The following is a 16,355-nucleotide window of genomic DNA, read 5'->3' as shown; positions in this document are numbered from 1 at the left end:
TTAGATCCAGCCACTGCCTGGGTCTCTGTTTACCCATTTTAAAAATAAAAGGTTAGTTGAGATTAGTAAAAGAGTCTTTCTGGTTCTGGAGTTCTAAGACTTTCATCAAATACAAATTTTTCTAGGGCATAGTCTGATCCTTTTCACCTGCATTTTCCTCAGTGGGCTCTGGATGAACCACAGAGATTCGGCCATCCACCTGGAAGGGATTTGGGACCGTTTTTTCACTGCCAGCTGGGAAGAGCCACAAGGGGCAGAGTAATGTACAGAAATGTCTTTGAGTTCCGTGGACAGCCCTCCCTTCAGGACACAGCTGATGTCCCAAGAACCATGCTTCTTGAGTCCTCCCAAGCTTGTCACTGACACACCGAGCCAGATCTCTATAATTCCAAGCTCTAAGGAATGGCTCAACTGTGAAGTCATAGAATTTAAGGATTATTAAGGCTCTTCCACTTCAGCTCAATGGTTAGGTGTAAGGCATTCATATTCCTTCTGGGGTTGAGGCATGAGTAAATGACTAAGATGTGGGGCAGAAGGAATAGGTCTGCAAGTAAAGGTCATCAGTAACATGGAAATTAAAAAGAAAACCACCTCACATGACTCTGTAAAGGTTAAATGTAACAATGTTGGTAAATTTCCAACATTAGCATATTCTAGACAGTAAATCATTATAGCCTCCTGCCCTTCCTTTCTTACAGATTCCATATTTTGTAGACCACAGGCTCCGGAGCCACAAAAGCCTGGCCTGGAACCCAACTCCATTCCCTATGCTTTTTAATATGTTTCTTTATATCTCTGCGCCTCAATTCCATCATCTGTAAAATGAGGCTGCTAATCTCTGTCCAAGAAGTCTGCTAAATGGATATTTTCAACACTCAGTAGGTATGGCAAAGGATAGCCAATATTAATATAACAATAACAATAACAACAGCAGGATTATTTCCAGGGAACTGAGGAGTGCCTTCCTGGTGACTCACCTCACAGCCTTTGACGCAGTGAATCAGAGCAGGGTGAGGATACCACTTGAGACCAGCAGTGCAGACAACTCTCTGTGGGAAGAGGGAGAGAGAGGTCAGATGTGCTTGGGATTGGGAGGGACCCACCTCTGTGTTGGCATCACATTCAACCACCCCACCTCTTCTGGGACCTTCCAAGTCCTGACCTCACCCTGGCTTTTACATGGAGAACTTGCCTGGGTACTTGCAATAACAGGAACCATAAGATTAAAATAATATTTGTGTTCACCGTATGTGTCATGGTTCTGTATTTCCCTGGCAGGAACAAGGGTTGAGGAGGAGCAGAACTTGGGGGTGGAGACACGATCAGAAAGGCCCTTCAGAAAATTCTCGACTAATGTTCAACCCATTCGTGGAGTTGGGATAAGGTTGGGGGAGGAGGGATGTGTGTGTGTGTGTGAGCATGCACATGTGTGTGTTTGCGTGTGTATGTGTGCATACATGTGTGTGGCTGCAGCAGGAGGATGGGAGAAAAGTGTGGAGCAGCATTTCTTAAAGCATGAGCTGAAGACCACTTTCATCAGCATTGCCGTGGGAGTGTGTTAAATTACCGGCAGATTCCTCAGACCTGCTTTGGATTTAATGAATTGGATTTTCTGAGGCCAGGCCCTGAGACTCTGCATTTTAGCAAGCCTGTCAGATGACTCCAATGCACACTACAGTCTGAGAGCAAATGGGCTATTATGAACCAACCTATAGTTAAAAACCCTGGAAAGGCAGAGAACCCCTCCTGCTGTCACCTGCTGCCATGTCATACTGGTCTGCCCACAGTTCCCTGAGGTTGCCCACGGTGCATTCGTTCTTGCTCTTCCCTTTCCCTGAATGCCCTTCCCCATTTCGTCACTTTGAGAATCTTTTCAATGTCTGCTCAAAACTTATGTCTTCTTTGGCACTTTTCCTAGCCCCGTCAGGCAGAGCTTATAGCCTCCTCTTTAAAAATAATAATAATGATGATGATAATGACAACTAAAATATATTGAGTATATTTGTTGTGCTAATTACTGTATGCATTATCTTATTATTTCTTGCCATGATGCTGTGAGGTGGGCATTAATCTTATGTCATAAGACAGTAAATTCCCCATGCTCCATAGCTGTTAGGTAGGGAAACCAGGATTTGAAAATAACCAATTGTTTCAGAAATGATTTAATAAAGCTCATAACATAAAATCCAACATGATGATATTTTTTAAAGTGGGTGAAAGGAGAAAGCTAAATAAGACTAGAAAGATAACATAGTATCAGGGATACAGCTACCATAAAAATTCTAGAAGCTTGGCCAGGTGCGGTGGCTCACGCCTGTAATCCCAACACTTTGGGAGGCCGAGGCGGGCGGATCACAAGGTCAAGAGATCGAGACCATCCTGGCCAACATGGTGAAACCTCGACTCTACTAAAAATACAAAAATTAGCTGGGTGTGGTGGCATGTGCCTGTAGTCCCAGCTACTTGGGGAGCTGAGGCAGGAGAATCGCTTGAACCTGGGAGGCAGAGGTTGCAGTGAGCTGAGATTGAGCCACTGCACTCCAGCCCTGTGACAGAGCAAGACTCCGTTTAAAAAAAAAAAAAATTCCTAGAAGCTCCCTTTTCTATTCTCCATAGATGCCCCAGTTTTCATGCCAGATTACAATTATTTTCTTTAAAGAATAAAATGAAATGAAATAAAATGGTACATGCTTAGATGTGTAGTGATAGGCAATTGTTAACAAACAGCCACGGAAGTCCACATAATCAGAGCTTGTTCGACTGACTGAGAGGCCAGTTGATTAATTTTAATTAAAAAATGAACAGTCACATGGGCCAGAATGTGGAAAATCCATGTAAACAGCCTATTCTCTCCCTGAGGGCAGACCTATATGGGAGCCAAATTGTAATTAGGTTTCTTGGCGAGGTTGTGACAAAGGGAATCAGGTGACCCTAAGACTGGATTGGGTGCCTTTCTTCTCTGCTCCATAGCATGTCAGGTTCACATTAGACATGCCATGCCTTCAGCAATGCCTGGCACAGAGGGGATGCTAAATAAATATTTATTTTATAAAGGAACAGATTCTTCTCAAAAAGAGAGATGATCTTACCAATGGACAATAATTTATTTACTTGTCTTCCTGTCTTCTAGAGCATCAGAAGATCATCTAAGGTCAAGCACTAGACTTGTCCTCTAAACAAGTCTAGTTTAGAGGACCAGTTTAGTATAGGCTGACTGTAGCCACTCTCATCCTGCAAGTAAATCAAAGACCTTGGAGAAAGAGCTTAACCTGATGATCTTCCAATCAGTCTTGCAATGTGAAATCTACTATCTTGCCTCTTACTACTTCTGTTGAAATTGTCTACCTGTCCCCAATACACACATAAAGTGGTATATGGGAAAAGTCATGGGACATGATATAGGACAGATGTGGTTGCAATTCTGATTTGGAATCGCTTTGTAAATTTCCACTATGAGATTTGGTTCTCTCATCCATAAGATGAGTACTGAAAATGTCATAGACTTGTTGAGATGGTGCATTCATATAAATGATGTGAAAATGGTAAACCTAGTACCAATTGCGTAAGTTTCTTGAGGGCAGGTCGTGAGTTATAGACATTTCTGTATCCTTCCAGGGTGAAGCATGGAGCACAGTGAAGAAATACATGAAGGAATGTGATACCAATACAAATGAGGGTATTTGGGTTGTTCAGTATTCGTTTCTTCCAGTTAAGCTACGTTCTTCCCCCTCTGCCTCCCAGTCATGGGGCTGGGTGAAGAGGATCATCTCCTTTCATTCTCTTAACCAGATTTTCATCTCTCAGTATGACAGTCTGTTCCCAGTCAAAATCCATAGATGTTGGAGGGCATTTGGTAAAGGTTCAAGAAGTAGAAAACAGCAGCGTTAGAATTCACTAGGGATTTGATGCCCATGCCTTCCCCTGTTTATCTGAGGGCTAATTTAATCCATCTGTAGGAGTGTCTTGGTGTGGTTGTACAAGTTTCTGTCAGTTGAGGTTTATCTGACGTGAGCTTGGAAAAAGGACTTTTATACTATCTGCATAAGCCTATTTATCTTTCCAAGGCTTTTGGATTTTCCACTATTACTCAGGGCTGCACGCCCCACCTGTCTCACTACAGGGCCCCTCTGTGTGCTAGAACTGGGAAAGGGGACAGGCAGTGGGAGCTGAAGGAATGGCTAGGCTGTTTATAGGAGAAGTTGGGAGATCCCAGATGGGGCCCCTCAAATGTCAGCCTCTTTCCTCTTGATTCCAGTGAGACATCTAGCCCAGTCACAGCTTTTTCAGATAAGGTTTTGTAAGAAGGCTTTCATTTCCTGCCTTGGTGGTAGGAAGAACAGACTATCTTTTCTTCCTGGCTGCAATTACCATCATCATCATTGTCATCATCATCAACACCACTGGCACCACCATCATTATCACCACCACCACCATCATCATCAACAGCACCACCAACACTACCACCATCATCTGCACCATCTTCTTTTTACCATCATCATCATCATAGCAACACCACTACCACCACCACCATCATCAGCATGAAAACACCATCACCAACATCACCACCTCCACCAACATTAATACCATCATCACCACCAGTATCCTCATCCTCATCAGCACAAAATTCTCTATTTAATAAATATTATGCTCTAAGCCCTGGGCTCGGAGCTTTCATCTCATGTAATTCTCACCATAACTATGAGATAGGTACTATTTTTGACTCTGGTTTACACAAGAGAAAACTGGGGCACAGAGAAGTTAAATGACCTGCCCCAAATTGTACACATAGGTAGTGACAGTCAGCAATTAAACCCACATTTATCTGGTTTTAAGGTCTAGGCTTTGAACACCATAATCTCCTTCAAAGTATACCATCCCCTGAAGCTGTAAGTATAAAATAGCTTACTTTTTTGACCGATGGGAAGACCAAAGTTCAGAAAGGTGGAGAGGCCCTTTGAGACAAATGTTGGAGGGGGTAGAGCATCTAAAAGATGAAGGTCCAAGAAGACAGGCCCCAAGCAGAGCCAAAGACATGTGAGAAGGCATCTAAGAGAGCCCCCTCATCCAGAAGCCCAGATCTGACACCTCTCTTGGATGTCTTCTAAGAAGAGCCCTTTTCCCCTTAGCTTTTTCCCTTGATTTCTGGGACCTGCTATGAGCGAATCATATCAGTTATTATTATTATTATTATTAATTATTTGCTTTTTGTTATCAGCCACCGAGTTTCTAGCTTCTTTCCAGGGAGAGCTTTTTAAAAGCCTAGGCTTTTCCCACTTCGTATTCCTAGTGTTTGAAGAGTATCTGCCACTTGGAGGTGCATACTCGATGTTTATTGAATAAGTAAATGAACAAATGAACAATCAAATAAACGAATGTATGAGCGTGTCCATAAATGAATAAAAAAAAAATCAGTAGATTCTGGCTGCATCTCTTTGTCCATGGGCTTCCCCTCCAGTGCACTTAGTTCTCCATCTCTATGTCAGTTAGACTGGATTTAACAGTCACTCAGAACCATTCGGCCTCTGACCTTTAGACACTTGGCAGGGTTTTCCACAAAGCTACCTTCTTTTCACAAATGAATTTTGCATTCTCTGTCTGCATGTGTTGCACATTTTTGAAAGACATGTATGAGGGTTGCCCTTGCAGGATGGAATGCCATGCAATTAGCTAGCTAATTCTGCCACATTCATTATGTGAATTGGGCAATGACAACCTCTTTGAGCCTTAGCTTCTTCATCTGTAACGTGATAATCCTTACCTCACTGGGGGGTGATGGAGACAAAATGAAGTGGCGTATATAGAATTGCCTAGCAAACCATGTCTACATATTAGACATACTCAATAAATGGCAATTTATCTCTCCTTTCCTTAAGTCATTCCCTCCCTCTCTTTCCTCCTCCCATTTTTTTTTTCAGAAGCTATTATAAAAGCCAAGGTCTCAGCACCTAAAGGAATTATAAGGTTCTGAGGATAGGGAGATGCACTTTCTATTGTGAAACACTCTCAGCAAGGGATAATGTGTGAGCAAATTGGATCTATTTCTTAGGAACTGATGGGAGACAGGCTGCCACCCCAGAATTCTAGATCTCTAGACTGGAATAGTCTGTCTCATCCAAAGGTTGCAAGCCAACAGCTTCTAGGCTACACAAACCACAGAAATGTTTGGTTTGGCATACAAGTGTTTTTAAAAAGTCAAAATTAGTTGCCAAAATTTTAAAAAAGAAAGATGTTTCAAATTTTAAAACGCCAGGTTTCTTGTACCCAAGAAAAAATGAAAATGTGGCCACAGGAGGCCCACATTTCCACATTGCTGCACTTGGCTAATGCTGTCCCCATTTGGAAGGAGAAAAACAACAACCATGTTTTCCATAGTTTGCCATAGTCCCCACCATTCCCTGCAGTCTCTCCAGCACTGAACCTGAGGGGCATTTCCACCTGTTATTGAGTTTGTATCATTTTATTTATTAGATTAGAGGAAGACTTTTCTATACCTCTAATCACTTTCAAAAGTGCATGTACAGGGAAGGGGACTGAGAAAAAGAAGGCTTAGGACACAAAAAAGGAGGTACATTGTGTTTCTCTTTATAGAAATTGAAAATACACTTATGAAAATGGCTCATGATTTCCAATTATATGAAGTTTACAAATAAGCAAAACCAATTCTTAGTGATAGGGACCAAGTCTACAAATACATTTACAAGTTAGCAAAACCAATCCATAGTGATAGAGAACAAAACAGCGATTACCTTGGTGCTGGAGAAATTGCCTGGCATGGGGAGGGAGGACTCCCTGAAGATTTGGACTGGTCCACATCCTAATCTGAGTAGCGGTTTCATGAGTGTACACAGACAAAACAATTTATAATGCCTTACACTTATGATAAGGAAGTAAGTTATAGCTCAATAAAAAAGAAAAGAGGGAGGCTGAGACAGAAGGCTCACTTGAGGACAGGAGTTCAAAACAAGCCTGGGCAACATAGTGAGACGTCATCTCCACTAAAAAAAAAAAAAAAAAAAAAAAAAATTAAAAAATTGAAAAAAGGAAAATAGAAAAGAACTTCAACAGTATCTGTAAAGTTTTATTTCTTAAGTTGGGTAGTATGTGTATGGGTGTTACATTTTCTGCAAGTCTTTCTTTCCAAAATATTTATAGTAAATAGTACTACTAATATGCTTCAGTGTTTATTTTTAATTATTATTATTATTTTTGGAGACGGAGTCTCACTTTGTTGCTCAGGCAAGAACGCAGTAGCACAATCTCGGCTCACTGCAACCTCCGCCTCCCAGGTTCAAGCGAGTCTCCTGTCTCAGCTTCCTGAGTAGCTGGGATTACAGGCGTGTGCCACCATGCTTGACTAATTTTTGTATTTTTAGTAGAGATGGGGTTTCACCATGTTGGCCAGGCTGGTCTCGAACTCCTGACTTCAGATGATCCACCTGCCTTGGCCTCCCAAAGTGCTTGGATTACAGGCATGAGCCTCCGTGCCCGGCTGCCTCAGTATTCAATGTACAAAAGAGTATGTTTGGCCTGCTTCACTCATTTATCCACCTGCCTGGTTCAGGTGGCATTTCAGTTTGTGACTCCTGAGTGAAGCCTAGCTCTCACTTCACAACTGGGTAAACTGTGGCCTAGAGAAGTGACAGGATTTGTTCTAGGACATACAGCAGGAAGGCGCCAGAGCTTACACTAGAACTTTGGTCACCTGACTCAGCAATCATAAATATTTAGCAAGTACCTGCTGTGGGCTAGGCACTGAGGGAGGTACCATGGTCCTGCCTTCACAAAGCTCACTGTCCTGGTGTCCTCATCATGACCTGTGATCTCAATGTTGACATACCACTCATCTAAGTAGTCATCATTCTCTTCATTCATGTCAATATATGTAAAGGACTTCAAATAGAGTCTGTGTTGACTAAGTGTCAGTGGTGGACCACAGCTGGCTTGCATAGGCTCGCAAGAGCCAACTGTGCCTGGATCTTTCCAACTTTGTGCTCAGTGACAGCAACCTGCAAACCTTGAAATCCGCCACGGTAGGAATATTTGTATCGCAGAAATTGGGAAATGCTACAAATCAGAGTTTAATGTTTGTGGAGAGCCAGCTGTTAACTATTTGCCAGCACATCCCTGGTAAGCCATCAGTAAATGTATTGCCTTTATTACTGTACATTTCATAAACGCTGCAGGGATAGCTGAAGTAAACTATCAAATTGGCCTGGGTCTCTCTTCAACTTCTCTTATGCAAGTAGCTTCCACCTCTGAGATTCCATTACTTCCATTGGAAGCAGGAAGAGACTAATACCCACCTGATAGGGACATATGTGTGTGGTTATACGTGTGTGGTAGGTGGTGGGGGTGGAAATAAAGGATTGGAAGTGCCTGACCCAGTGCCCGATCACAGCAAGTGCCCTGTAAATGCCAGTTCTTGCCTCTCACTCTCTTACCCTGGGGATAAAAGTGGCAGCAGCTGGAGCAGAGCCTCACCCCCAGCTATCTAAATCGCACTGGTGCTCACGGGCAGACCCCCAGAAAGCAGAGGAGCTATCCAGGGCCTCCTCTGGCCTGGAAATGCCTGCACCAGCAGCTCTATTTCTGTAGCTCTCACCGCACAAGGGGCAAGGGTGCAGCAGAGGCCAACTTTTCTGCCTTATTCCTGGAAATCATCAATCTCTGCCCTTCGCCCTCCTCCCTTTTTCTACCACATTTTTTTTCCTCCTGGATAATGAGGCCTCCAGAGACCAGTGGAGGTCTGAACCTCGTTATGGTTCTCTCGGTAGGCCAGCATCAATAAAGGCAGGCAGACCAGGGAACTGGGTGGGGGATGGGGCAGGCAGGCAGCGGGTGGGCAATGGTGGGGAGGGGGGGCAGTTTGCAGGCTTTCAAATCCCTGGATTTATTTCACAGTGAATTATAACTGAACTCTTTAGTGCCCAGGGCTCACAGAGGGAAGGGTGGGAATTTGCCCAGGGGGTAGGAAAAAGGTCTTAAGTGGGAGGCTGGGCCAGGCCAAGAAGATCTCTGATACTGGGGTGAGAGGGAGGTCTCCTATGTCTGTTCTGTGTATGAGTCAAACTCACCTGCTTTCGAGTATGTGGGAGTTAGGGTGGGAAAAGGAAGGAGAGCTAGTAGTATTGAAGGAGCTGCCAATCACAAGTCCAGCTTGTCATTCCAGTTGTGCTGCCTGTGTGGACCAGCCGCCTTCCTCTATAGGCCTCAGTTTCCTTATCTGTACAATGAGGAGCCTGTTCTTATCTCTAGCTGCCTTGAGATTTCTGACATGTGGGCTCCCTGCATGCCTGGGTATGTGAGCATATCGGGCGCAATGGGGCATTCAGGGGAATCTGTGCAGGAATTCTGGTTCAGGAATGGTGGAGGAAACAGATGACAGAGCTTGAGGTTTGGGAAACAGGGCTATCTTGTGGATATAGAGAGAGTCAGAGACAGAGAGAGAGAGAAATAGAGGGGATGATGGAAAGGAAAGTGTGGGAGGGAGGAAGACAGAACAAGGGGAAAGGTATATCAGAAGAGGCAGGAGAGAAAAACAGAGTGGAAAAACAGAAATAGGAAAAAAATTAGAGAGAGTAAGATGGGGACAGGAAAAGAGAGAGCAGAAGAGAAAGAGGAAGCAAAAAGGAGGGGAGGAGTATGCCGGGGCACACAGAAGAGTGGAGGAGGTCTGGCCAGGTCTATACGCCCAGAGTGCTGAGTAAGCCCTGGCAATTGTGCCCTCAGCGCATTTGAGAAACAGTACACCCAGTATCGGGTTCTGCCCAGCTATCCAGAGCGTGATCTGTAGCAGGCAGGCAGATGGCAGCTCCCTGGCTCCATGGCCTCTCAGCACCCCAGGCAGTAGTCTGGTGGAGAGACATAGAGATGAACCTCACCCGCGCCCCAACCCCGGTCTCCTTCTTTCAGTTTCTCCAGGGTGAAGAGCCAGTGCCCAGAGTGACACATGAGGCCTGGACCTGTGATGTCCTGGGGGACAGAAGCAGGGCCTACATCAGTTCCAGGGGCCCCAGTTGATTGGGTGACACAAAGGCGAGTGGGAACAGCCAATCTCAAAGTCAAACCGACACTGCCCCGAGGTGGGGGCCTCTGTAGTCATCTGGCTGGGGGCATGCCGGCCTGGCACTGTGGGAAACACACAGGGCTCAGACTCAGGTTTGGGTTCAAGCCTTGGTTCAGGGCCCATCACCTCACTTCTCAGATTTCAGTGTCCACAGCTAGAAAATGCAAACAATGACCCCTCTCTCATACAACTGTAGTGAGTCTGAAATGAAGTCTTCGTGCTAAGCACTGGACACATGAACATGGTAGGTTCTCCACAAACAACCAATATTACTAGTTTGCTAGACACCTATTAATTGCTTTCCCTGAAACACATAAAGCTTGGAGAAAGATACCAGAAACCTAGGCTATGTAAAGTGGAAGGCTACAAGGGAGGGCACCAGAGAAGCCACACAACACCATCCTTATGAGTATGGACTTTCCAGCCAGACAGACTCGGGTCTGAAACCCGGCTCTATGTTCCCTACCTCTGTTATTGGTGCCTCAGTTTATTCCTAGGCTGACATCAGCATTTAGTGGGACAGTAAATAAAAGGCCCTTCACGTAGGACCTGACAGAGAGAAAGTATTAAATAATTAAAGACTAGAGAAACGATTATAAGTCTCCTCCCCACTCTACCCGACCTCTCCCCAACACACACCCACAGGGCAGGTGTGATGATTAAATGAGATAATATATGTGAAAGAATGAACTCAGGCCCTGGACATAGCAGGTGCTTAACAACATCATTTCCCTCCCCCTTAGCTGCAGGTGGGTAGATGTCCCTGGTCACTCACCTCCACCCGTGTGGGGTTCAGCCAGTGGGGGATGTCACGCACGGTCACGTTCATTGGCAGGATGATGGACTCGCTGTTGTGGTCCAGGCACGAGGTGGCACACTCCGACCCTGAGGGAAGCACAGCATGTGGTGGCGGCTCAGGCCCCAGACCCTCAACATCTGCAAACTGTCCTCCTGCAGAGTGGGCCCTGCCACTTCCTGGTCCCTAGTGGACTCAGCTACCCAACCTCAAGGCAGTGGGAAGGAGAAGGCTCCCCAGGCAGGGCCACCTCTGGTCTCCCTGACTCCATTCACATACCTCCCATCTGGCTGGTTCCTGCTGCCACCCTCATTGGCCCTGACCCTAGTTTGATCAAGCTCCTCCGCTGCTCAAACACCTTTCCAAGGATCCCCACATCCAGAACAAAATACAGCCCCCTTTGCTAGGCGCTCAGTGCCTCCTGCAGTCTGGTCAATCTTCTCTCTCACTGACCACCTTCACTTTCTGGTTGGTTCAACCAGACTGAACTACACTTGGTTTTCCATCTGAGCCCCACAATTCTCAGCCTCTGTCCTTCTTCTCTTATTCATCCCATATCCTGAAATGTCCCCCAATCTGCCTTCCCATAACCAAATTCTATCCATTATTCAAGGGCCAGTTCAATTCTTCTAAGAAGTTTGCCCTGATTTTCACAACTGAGTGAGAGTACTCCATCATCAGATGCGCCTGATTCATCTCGGAGTTTAACCCAGTGTCTGACACCCAGGGGAGCTCAGAGCACTGGCTGAGTGAATGATGAGCACATAAATGCAATACCAGCTTCTCTTTCCCCAGGGTTTCATCCCTGCCTTTCCCTGTGCCTTAAAGACCCTTCCCACTCCAACAAGTGCATTTTTAATGATCCCACAGACCTCAATCGCATGCCACTTGCTCAGAGAATACCTCCATGGTTTCCTGACAGGCCAAGCACCTCATAGGTGCCCATGACAGAATTGTCATGTGACCATTTCCTGTTTGCTTGGTGAGTGTGATATCAATAGCTCTCTTCCCTGCTGAACTATAATTCTATAGGGCCAGTACTATCCATAGTCCCCATTCTATGTCCAGAGCTTGGCACTATGCATGGCAGATTATAGGCACTCAATAAGTATATGTGAAATGAGTATAAGAGACAGAGAATGAATAAATACATCAATGGATCAGGAAATGAATGAATTAATGGATAAATGAATGGCATGATGACTGACAGATGAATATGCATTTAGGTATCTTATAAAGGAGGAATTAAGTACATAAATGGATAAGTGAATGAGTAAATTATGAATTAAATGGATAAAGGAATTTTAAAAAATTGCTAATGAGTCAAAGAAGGGGTAAATGACTAACAGAGCTAGGGCTACTACATAGAAGCCCTTGGTCCAGGAACTTTTGCGTGAAGACAGTTGACTTCCAGACTGTGGGTTGGCAAGCTGACTCTAATTCAACTCATTCATTCTCTACCCTGACCTCACACATCCTGCGGTCATCTGAAAAATCAAGCCTAGTCCATGGAAAGTACTCAGTACCCCAAAGAGGCATTTATTCATGTGGGCAAAGAAACAACCGGTCAGAATCCGACTAGGCCTGAAGGAGGCCATTTCTCTGTCTTAGTATCAAAACCACCCTCCAAACACTAGGAGCAAGTCAACTCTTTTCTTTAAATATCCTATTCTATTAGCTATTTTAAAGCCCCCCCCCCCCTCCAAATATACATATGTATGCATTAGCTATTTTAGAAGCCCCTTTCCAAATATACATATATACGTATATTTGGAAGGGGGCTTCTACAATAGTTAATAGAATATATATGTGTGTGTGTGTGTGTGTGTGTGTGTATATATATATATGATGTAAAAAAAATAAATCAGGTAATGAGTCCATGAAAAGCTGAATGACTAACATGGCATGCACAAACAGATATGTATATACATACACACATAAACATGCAATATACATAGAGGCATGTATACATGTATATGTATATGTATATGTGTATATATATACAATCTATCCAGTGCCCTTCCTGTTGCCATCTTATCAACCTTTCTAGTCTAAGAGGCTCACAAATCTAAAGAAAGAGCAAGGATGGAGTGGCAGAGGCAGGACCATGTTTAAAAGCCCTTCACTTTTTAAATTTGTGTTTATTTTTACTTTTTTTTTAAATTATGAGAGTCTCGCTCTGTCACCCAGGCTGGAGTGCAGTGGTACGATCTCGGCTCACTGCAACCTCCGCCTTCTGGGTTCAAACCATTCTCCCGCCTCAGCCTCCTGAGTAGAAGCCCTTCACTTCAAACACAGGGACACTGAGCCTGACTAGGGGCAATTTCTGGCCCCACCCGGTGGTTTTCCTATGTTACCTGATTTCCCTGCAAATCCAGCCCATTTCAGTCATGACACCCATTTCACAGGCTAGAGAGCCAAAAGGCACAAAGCTCAGGGCACAAAGCTGTTGAGGAGAGAGCCACATCTCTAATTCCAGGCCCCACAATCGATACAATGCAGCCACACAGAGAGAGGAGAGAAGGAGGCAGCCTTCGAAGCAGGAGAGATGGTGAGGGGCCAGAGAGACAAGAAATGGGGACAACACAAACAGACAAAAACGATGAGTGATGATAATAAGGAGCAAAGATCCCTAAGCAGTCAGAGGAACTGCTTATGGGGTATGCTTTATCGTGAGACCAGTTCTAAAGGAGTTTTTAGGTAGCAAAGATGAGACAAGGCTGATAATAAAATTCTTTTGAAAAAAAAAGGCAGCCTCTGAGAAATAGACAAAGGCTATCTTATCCCAAGAGAGGAAAAAATATAAAATTAAAAAAAAAAAAAAAAAACCCGTGGTCAAAACAGGAGACACTTGCTGTCCAATGCAGCAGTCGTGTCTTAATTTCTCTTTCTCTGCATCTCCCTCTCCTAGGCTCCCCTCCCCCACGCCAGCTCTGGGGCTTTAGGACCAGGCTGCTGTGTTGTGATATATGAGCCGTAATTGGCATCCTTACAGAGTGGTGATCTCACCAGGCCTCTGCGTCTCCTTCCCGGGAGGCGCGGGGAGGGTGGCAGCCCTGGTGGCAGCAGCAGCAACTTTCTGAGGGCTCATAACTGCCACAGAAGCCTCCCCAGGTGGCCTGGGGGAGGCACGCAGGGGAGCTGGTCTGGGTGACTCCAGAAGGTGCCCTCCAGCCCCCAAGCCTGACACATATCTCATCCCTGCTTATAAGGCCAGTGATCAAATCCCTTTCCTTGGCAAAGTGGATTCTCCCCAGGGAAGGGCTCAGCCTGGGAGGTGGAAGTCAGGGGCATTTGAAGGAAAGCGAGGATACAGCTGGGGCTGAGGAGTGGATGAGCAACAACTGCTCTCCTGCCTTGCTTCTCACTCTCATCCTCAGCCTTCCTGTCTCCCTGTGTGGCTTTTTCTCTCTGCTCTCCTCCAGTATCCTTATGCACTCCTCATCTGCCCTGGATTATCACGTTCATAAGATGGACATCTGGGCGCCAGCCATGGGGACTTGGGGTACAGGAAAGGGGAGTTAATTCAGGTTGCAACATCACATAGATTTTTTCCCCTTTCTGCTTTGACCATGAAAACACTCAGTAGGTAAAGAAATAAAACCCTCCCACCCCTTCCCCTTTTTCTCCACTGTTCTGATGGAGAGAAGAGAGCCAGGTATTGTACTCATTTGCATACAGTTGAGACATGTGAATAAAATGTGTAAATGTGTCTATGAGATTTGTTTGCCTTTTGTTCATCTTTCTGTGTGTTTGACATGTTTTGGGACATAAAATGTGTTTGCGTTTGTTGAAGTATGAGATTTGTATGTACTGCATGTGAGTGCTATGTATAGGTTTATGTGTTACCTGTGTGTGTATGTGTTTGTGTGAGTGATGCATTTGTGTGGTATTTGGCTGACGTATAGGTGTTAGGCATGAGCTTACTATATGATGTATGTGTTTGGGGCTGTTTGGTTATGAAGCATTTCAGCATGTGGCATGTGTTTATGTATGAACATGTGAATGTATTTGAATGTGTCAGTGGGTATAGATATGCAGCAAATTTGTTTCTGTAGTTTTTCCCTAAAGGTCACTTAATTAGGCTTTTTCTCACAGGGCCACTCAATGCCAGTTAAGAGTATGAATGAATATTCACTTGCATATTATGATTGAGCTGGAGGTTGGGACCCCCTCACAGACATACACACCTATCAGGACCACACACACCTATCAGGAATGATGGAAAGGAGAAAGAAAGTGTTGGCCTTGGGATGGTGCAGCCCATGCTGCTCACCACGGCAACAGTTGTTGCCCCACCTTCTAGAATGCCTGTATTAGCAGGTCCTATAAGATCCCATCTCTCTGCAACCCTCCTGGTCAGCATCTTGTGAATTGGTGGCTGTGTAAGATCTTAAAGTACCTTCCAAACCATCAGTGAGAGCAATCATGTGCTTTGGTGTTTTCTGACCCATGCAGGATCCAGTGTCTTGGGCTAAACGCAAGAGTGCTGATTCCCACTGTAAGTTAAGGTGAAGAACTTCTGCTATCTGAGGGCATGTGTTTTCATCTTCAAAAAGGGATGGACAGTCCCCATGAACTGTCCCTCTCCAACCACAGGCCTTGCTTCTGGACATGCAGTGATAACTCTCTGTTTGCTGGATGAAAATCATGTTGGATCTCTGCACATTCAGATAACCTTCTACACCAGACATCCCTGGCGATTGCTTCATAAATCATATTGGCCAGGAGAAAGAACATTCAGTTCCCTAGGCTTTTCATCATGGTCAATTAGGGAATCAGCCCAAAAGGTTAGCATCACTACCCTTAAATGAGGTCACACTCCTTGCACTCTGAGTACCCTGGAAAGCTGTGGTGCTTGTGATTAAGGCATCTGTCCAGATACCTGGTTTCAACGAGGCAAATCCCTGGCATACAATCCCAACTTGTATCTTCTCACTGTGTGTATTTCTTGAGCTGGCCTGTCACCATACAAAGAGTATTTTGAAAATGCAGTTTATGCTCATCTTGGATGCAGCTGAGATGCCACAGAAAAAAGTCAGGCTTTGGAATGGGATGGGTCTCAGGATTTGGGAGCATGTTCCATTATCCCCTCAAGTTTTGATGCCCTCATCTACTAAAGGTTATTGTGAGGATAAGATATAATGCCTTTCAAGTGCTTGATGAAGGGCCTGAACTATATCAGGTACTCAAGAATGTTTAGTATGGCCGGGCGCGGTGGCTCAAGCCTGTAATCCCAGCACTTTGGGAGGCCGAGACGGGTGGATCACAAGGTCAGGAGATCGAGACCATCCTGGCTAACATGGTGAAACCCCGTCTCTACTAAAAATACAAAAAACTAGCCGGGCGAGGTGGCGGCGCCTGTAGTCCCAGCTACTCGGGAGGCTGAGGCAGGAGAATGGCGTGAACCCGGGAGGCAGAGCTTGCAGTGAGCTGAGATCTGGCCACTGCACTCCAGCCTGGGAGACAGAGCGAGACTCCGTCTTAAAAAAA

The 16,355-nt window shown here is 45.0% G+C and overlaps 1 protein-coding gene across 1 annotated transcript in view; it reads right to left on the bottom strand.

Annotated features, from left to right (window-relative positions):
* Positions 1 to 16,355, bottom strand: part of PAPPA (pappalysin 1) — a 254,934-nt gene that overhangs the window by 20,109 nt on the left and 218,470 nt on the right. The window contains exons 19-20 of the mRNA XM_017856267.1: positions 10,842 to 10,951; positions 978 to 1,049 (exon numbers count right to left, since the gene is read on the bottom strand). Coding sequence (XP_017711756.1) covers positions 978 to 1,049; positions 10,842 to 10,951 — 182 coding nt within the window. The remainder of the gene's footprint in view (positions 1 to 977; positions 1,050 to 10,841; positions 10,952 to 16,355) is intronic.

Source organism: Rhinopithecus bieti, unplaced genomic scaffold (assembly GCF_001698545.2).
Source record: "Rhinopithecus bieti isolate Rb0 unplaced genomic scaffold, ASM169854v2 scaffold_42948, whole genome shotgun sequence".
NCBI lineage: Eukaryota > Metazoa > Chordata > Mammalia > Primates > Cercopithecidae > Rhinopithecus > Rhinopithecus bieti.
The sequence above is the reverse complement of the archived record's forward strand: the minus strand, read 5'-3'. Positions and strand labels throughout refer to the sequence as shown.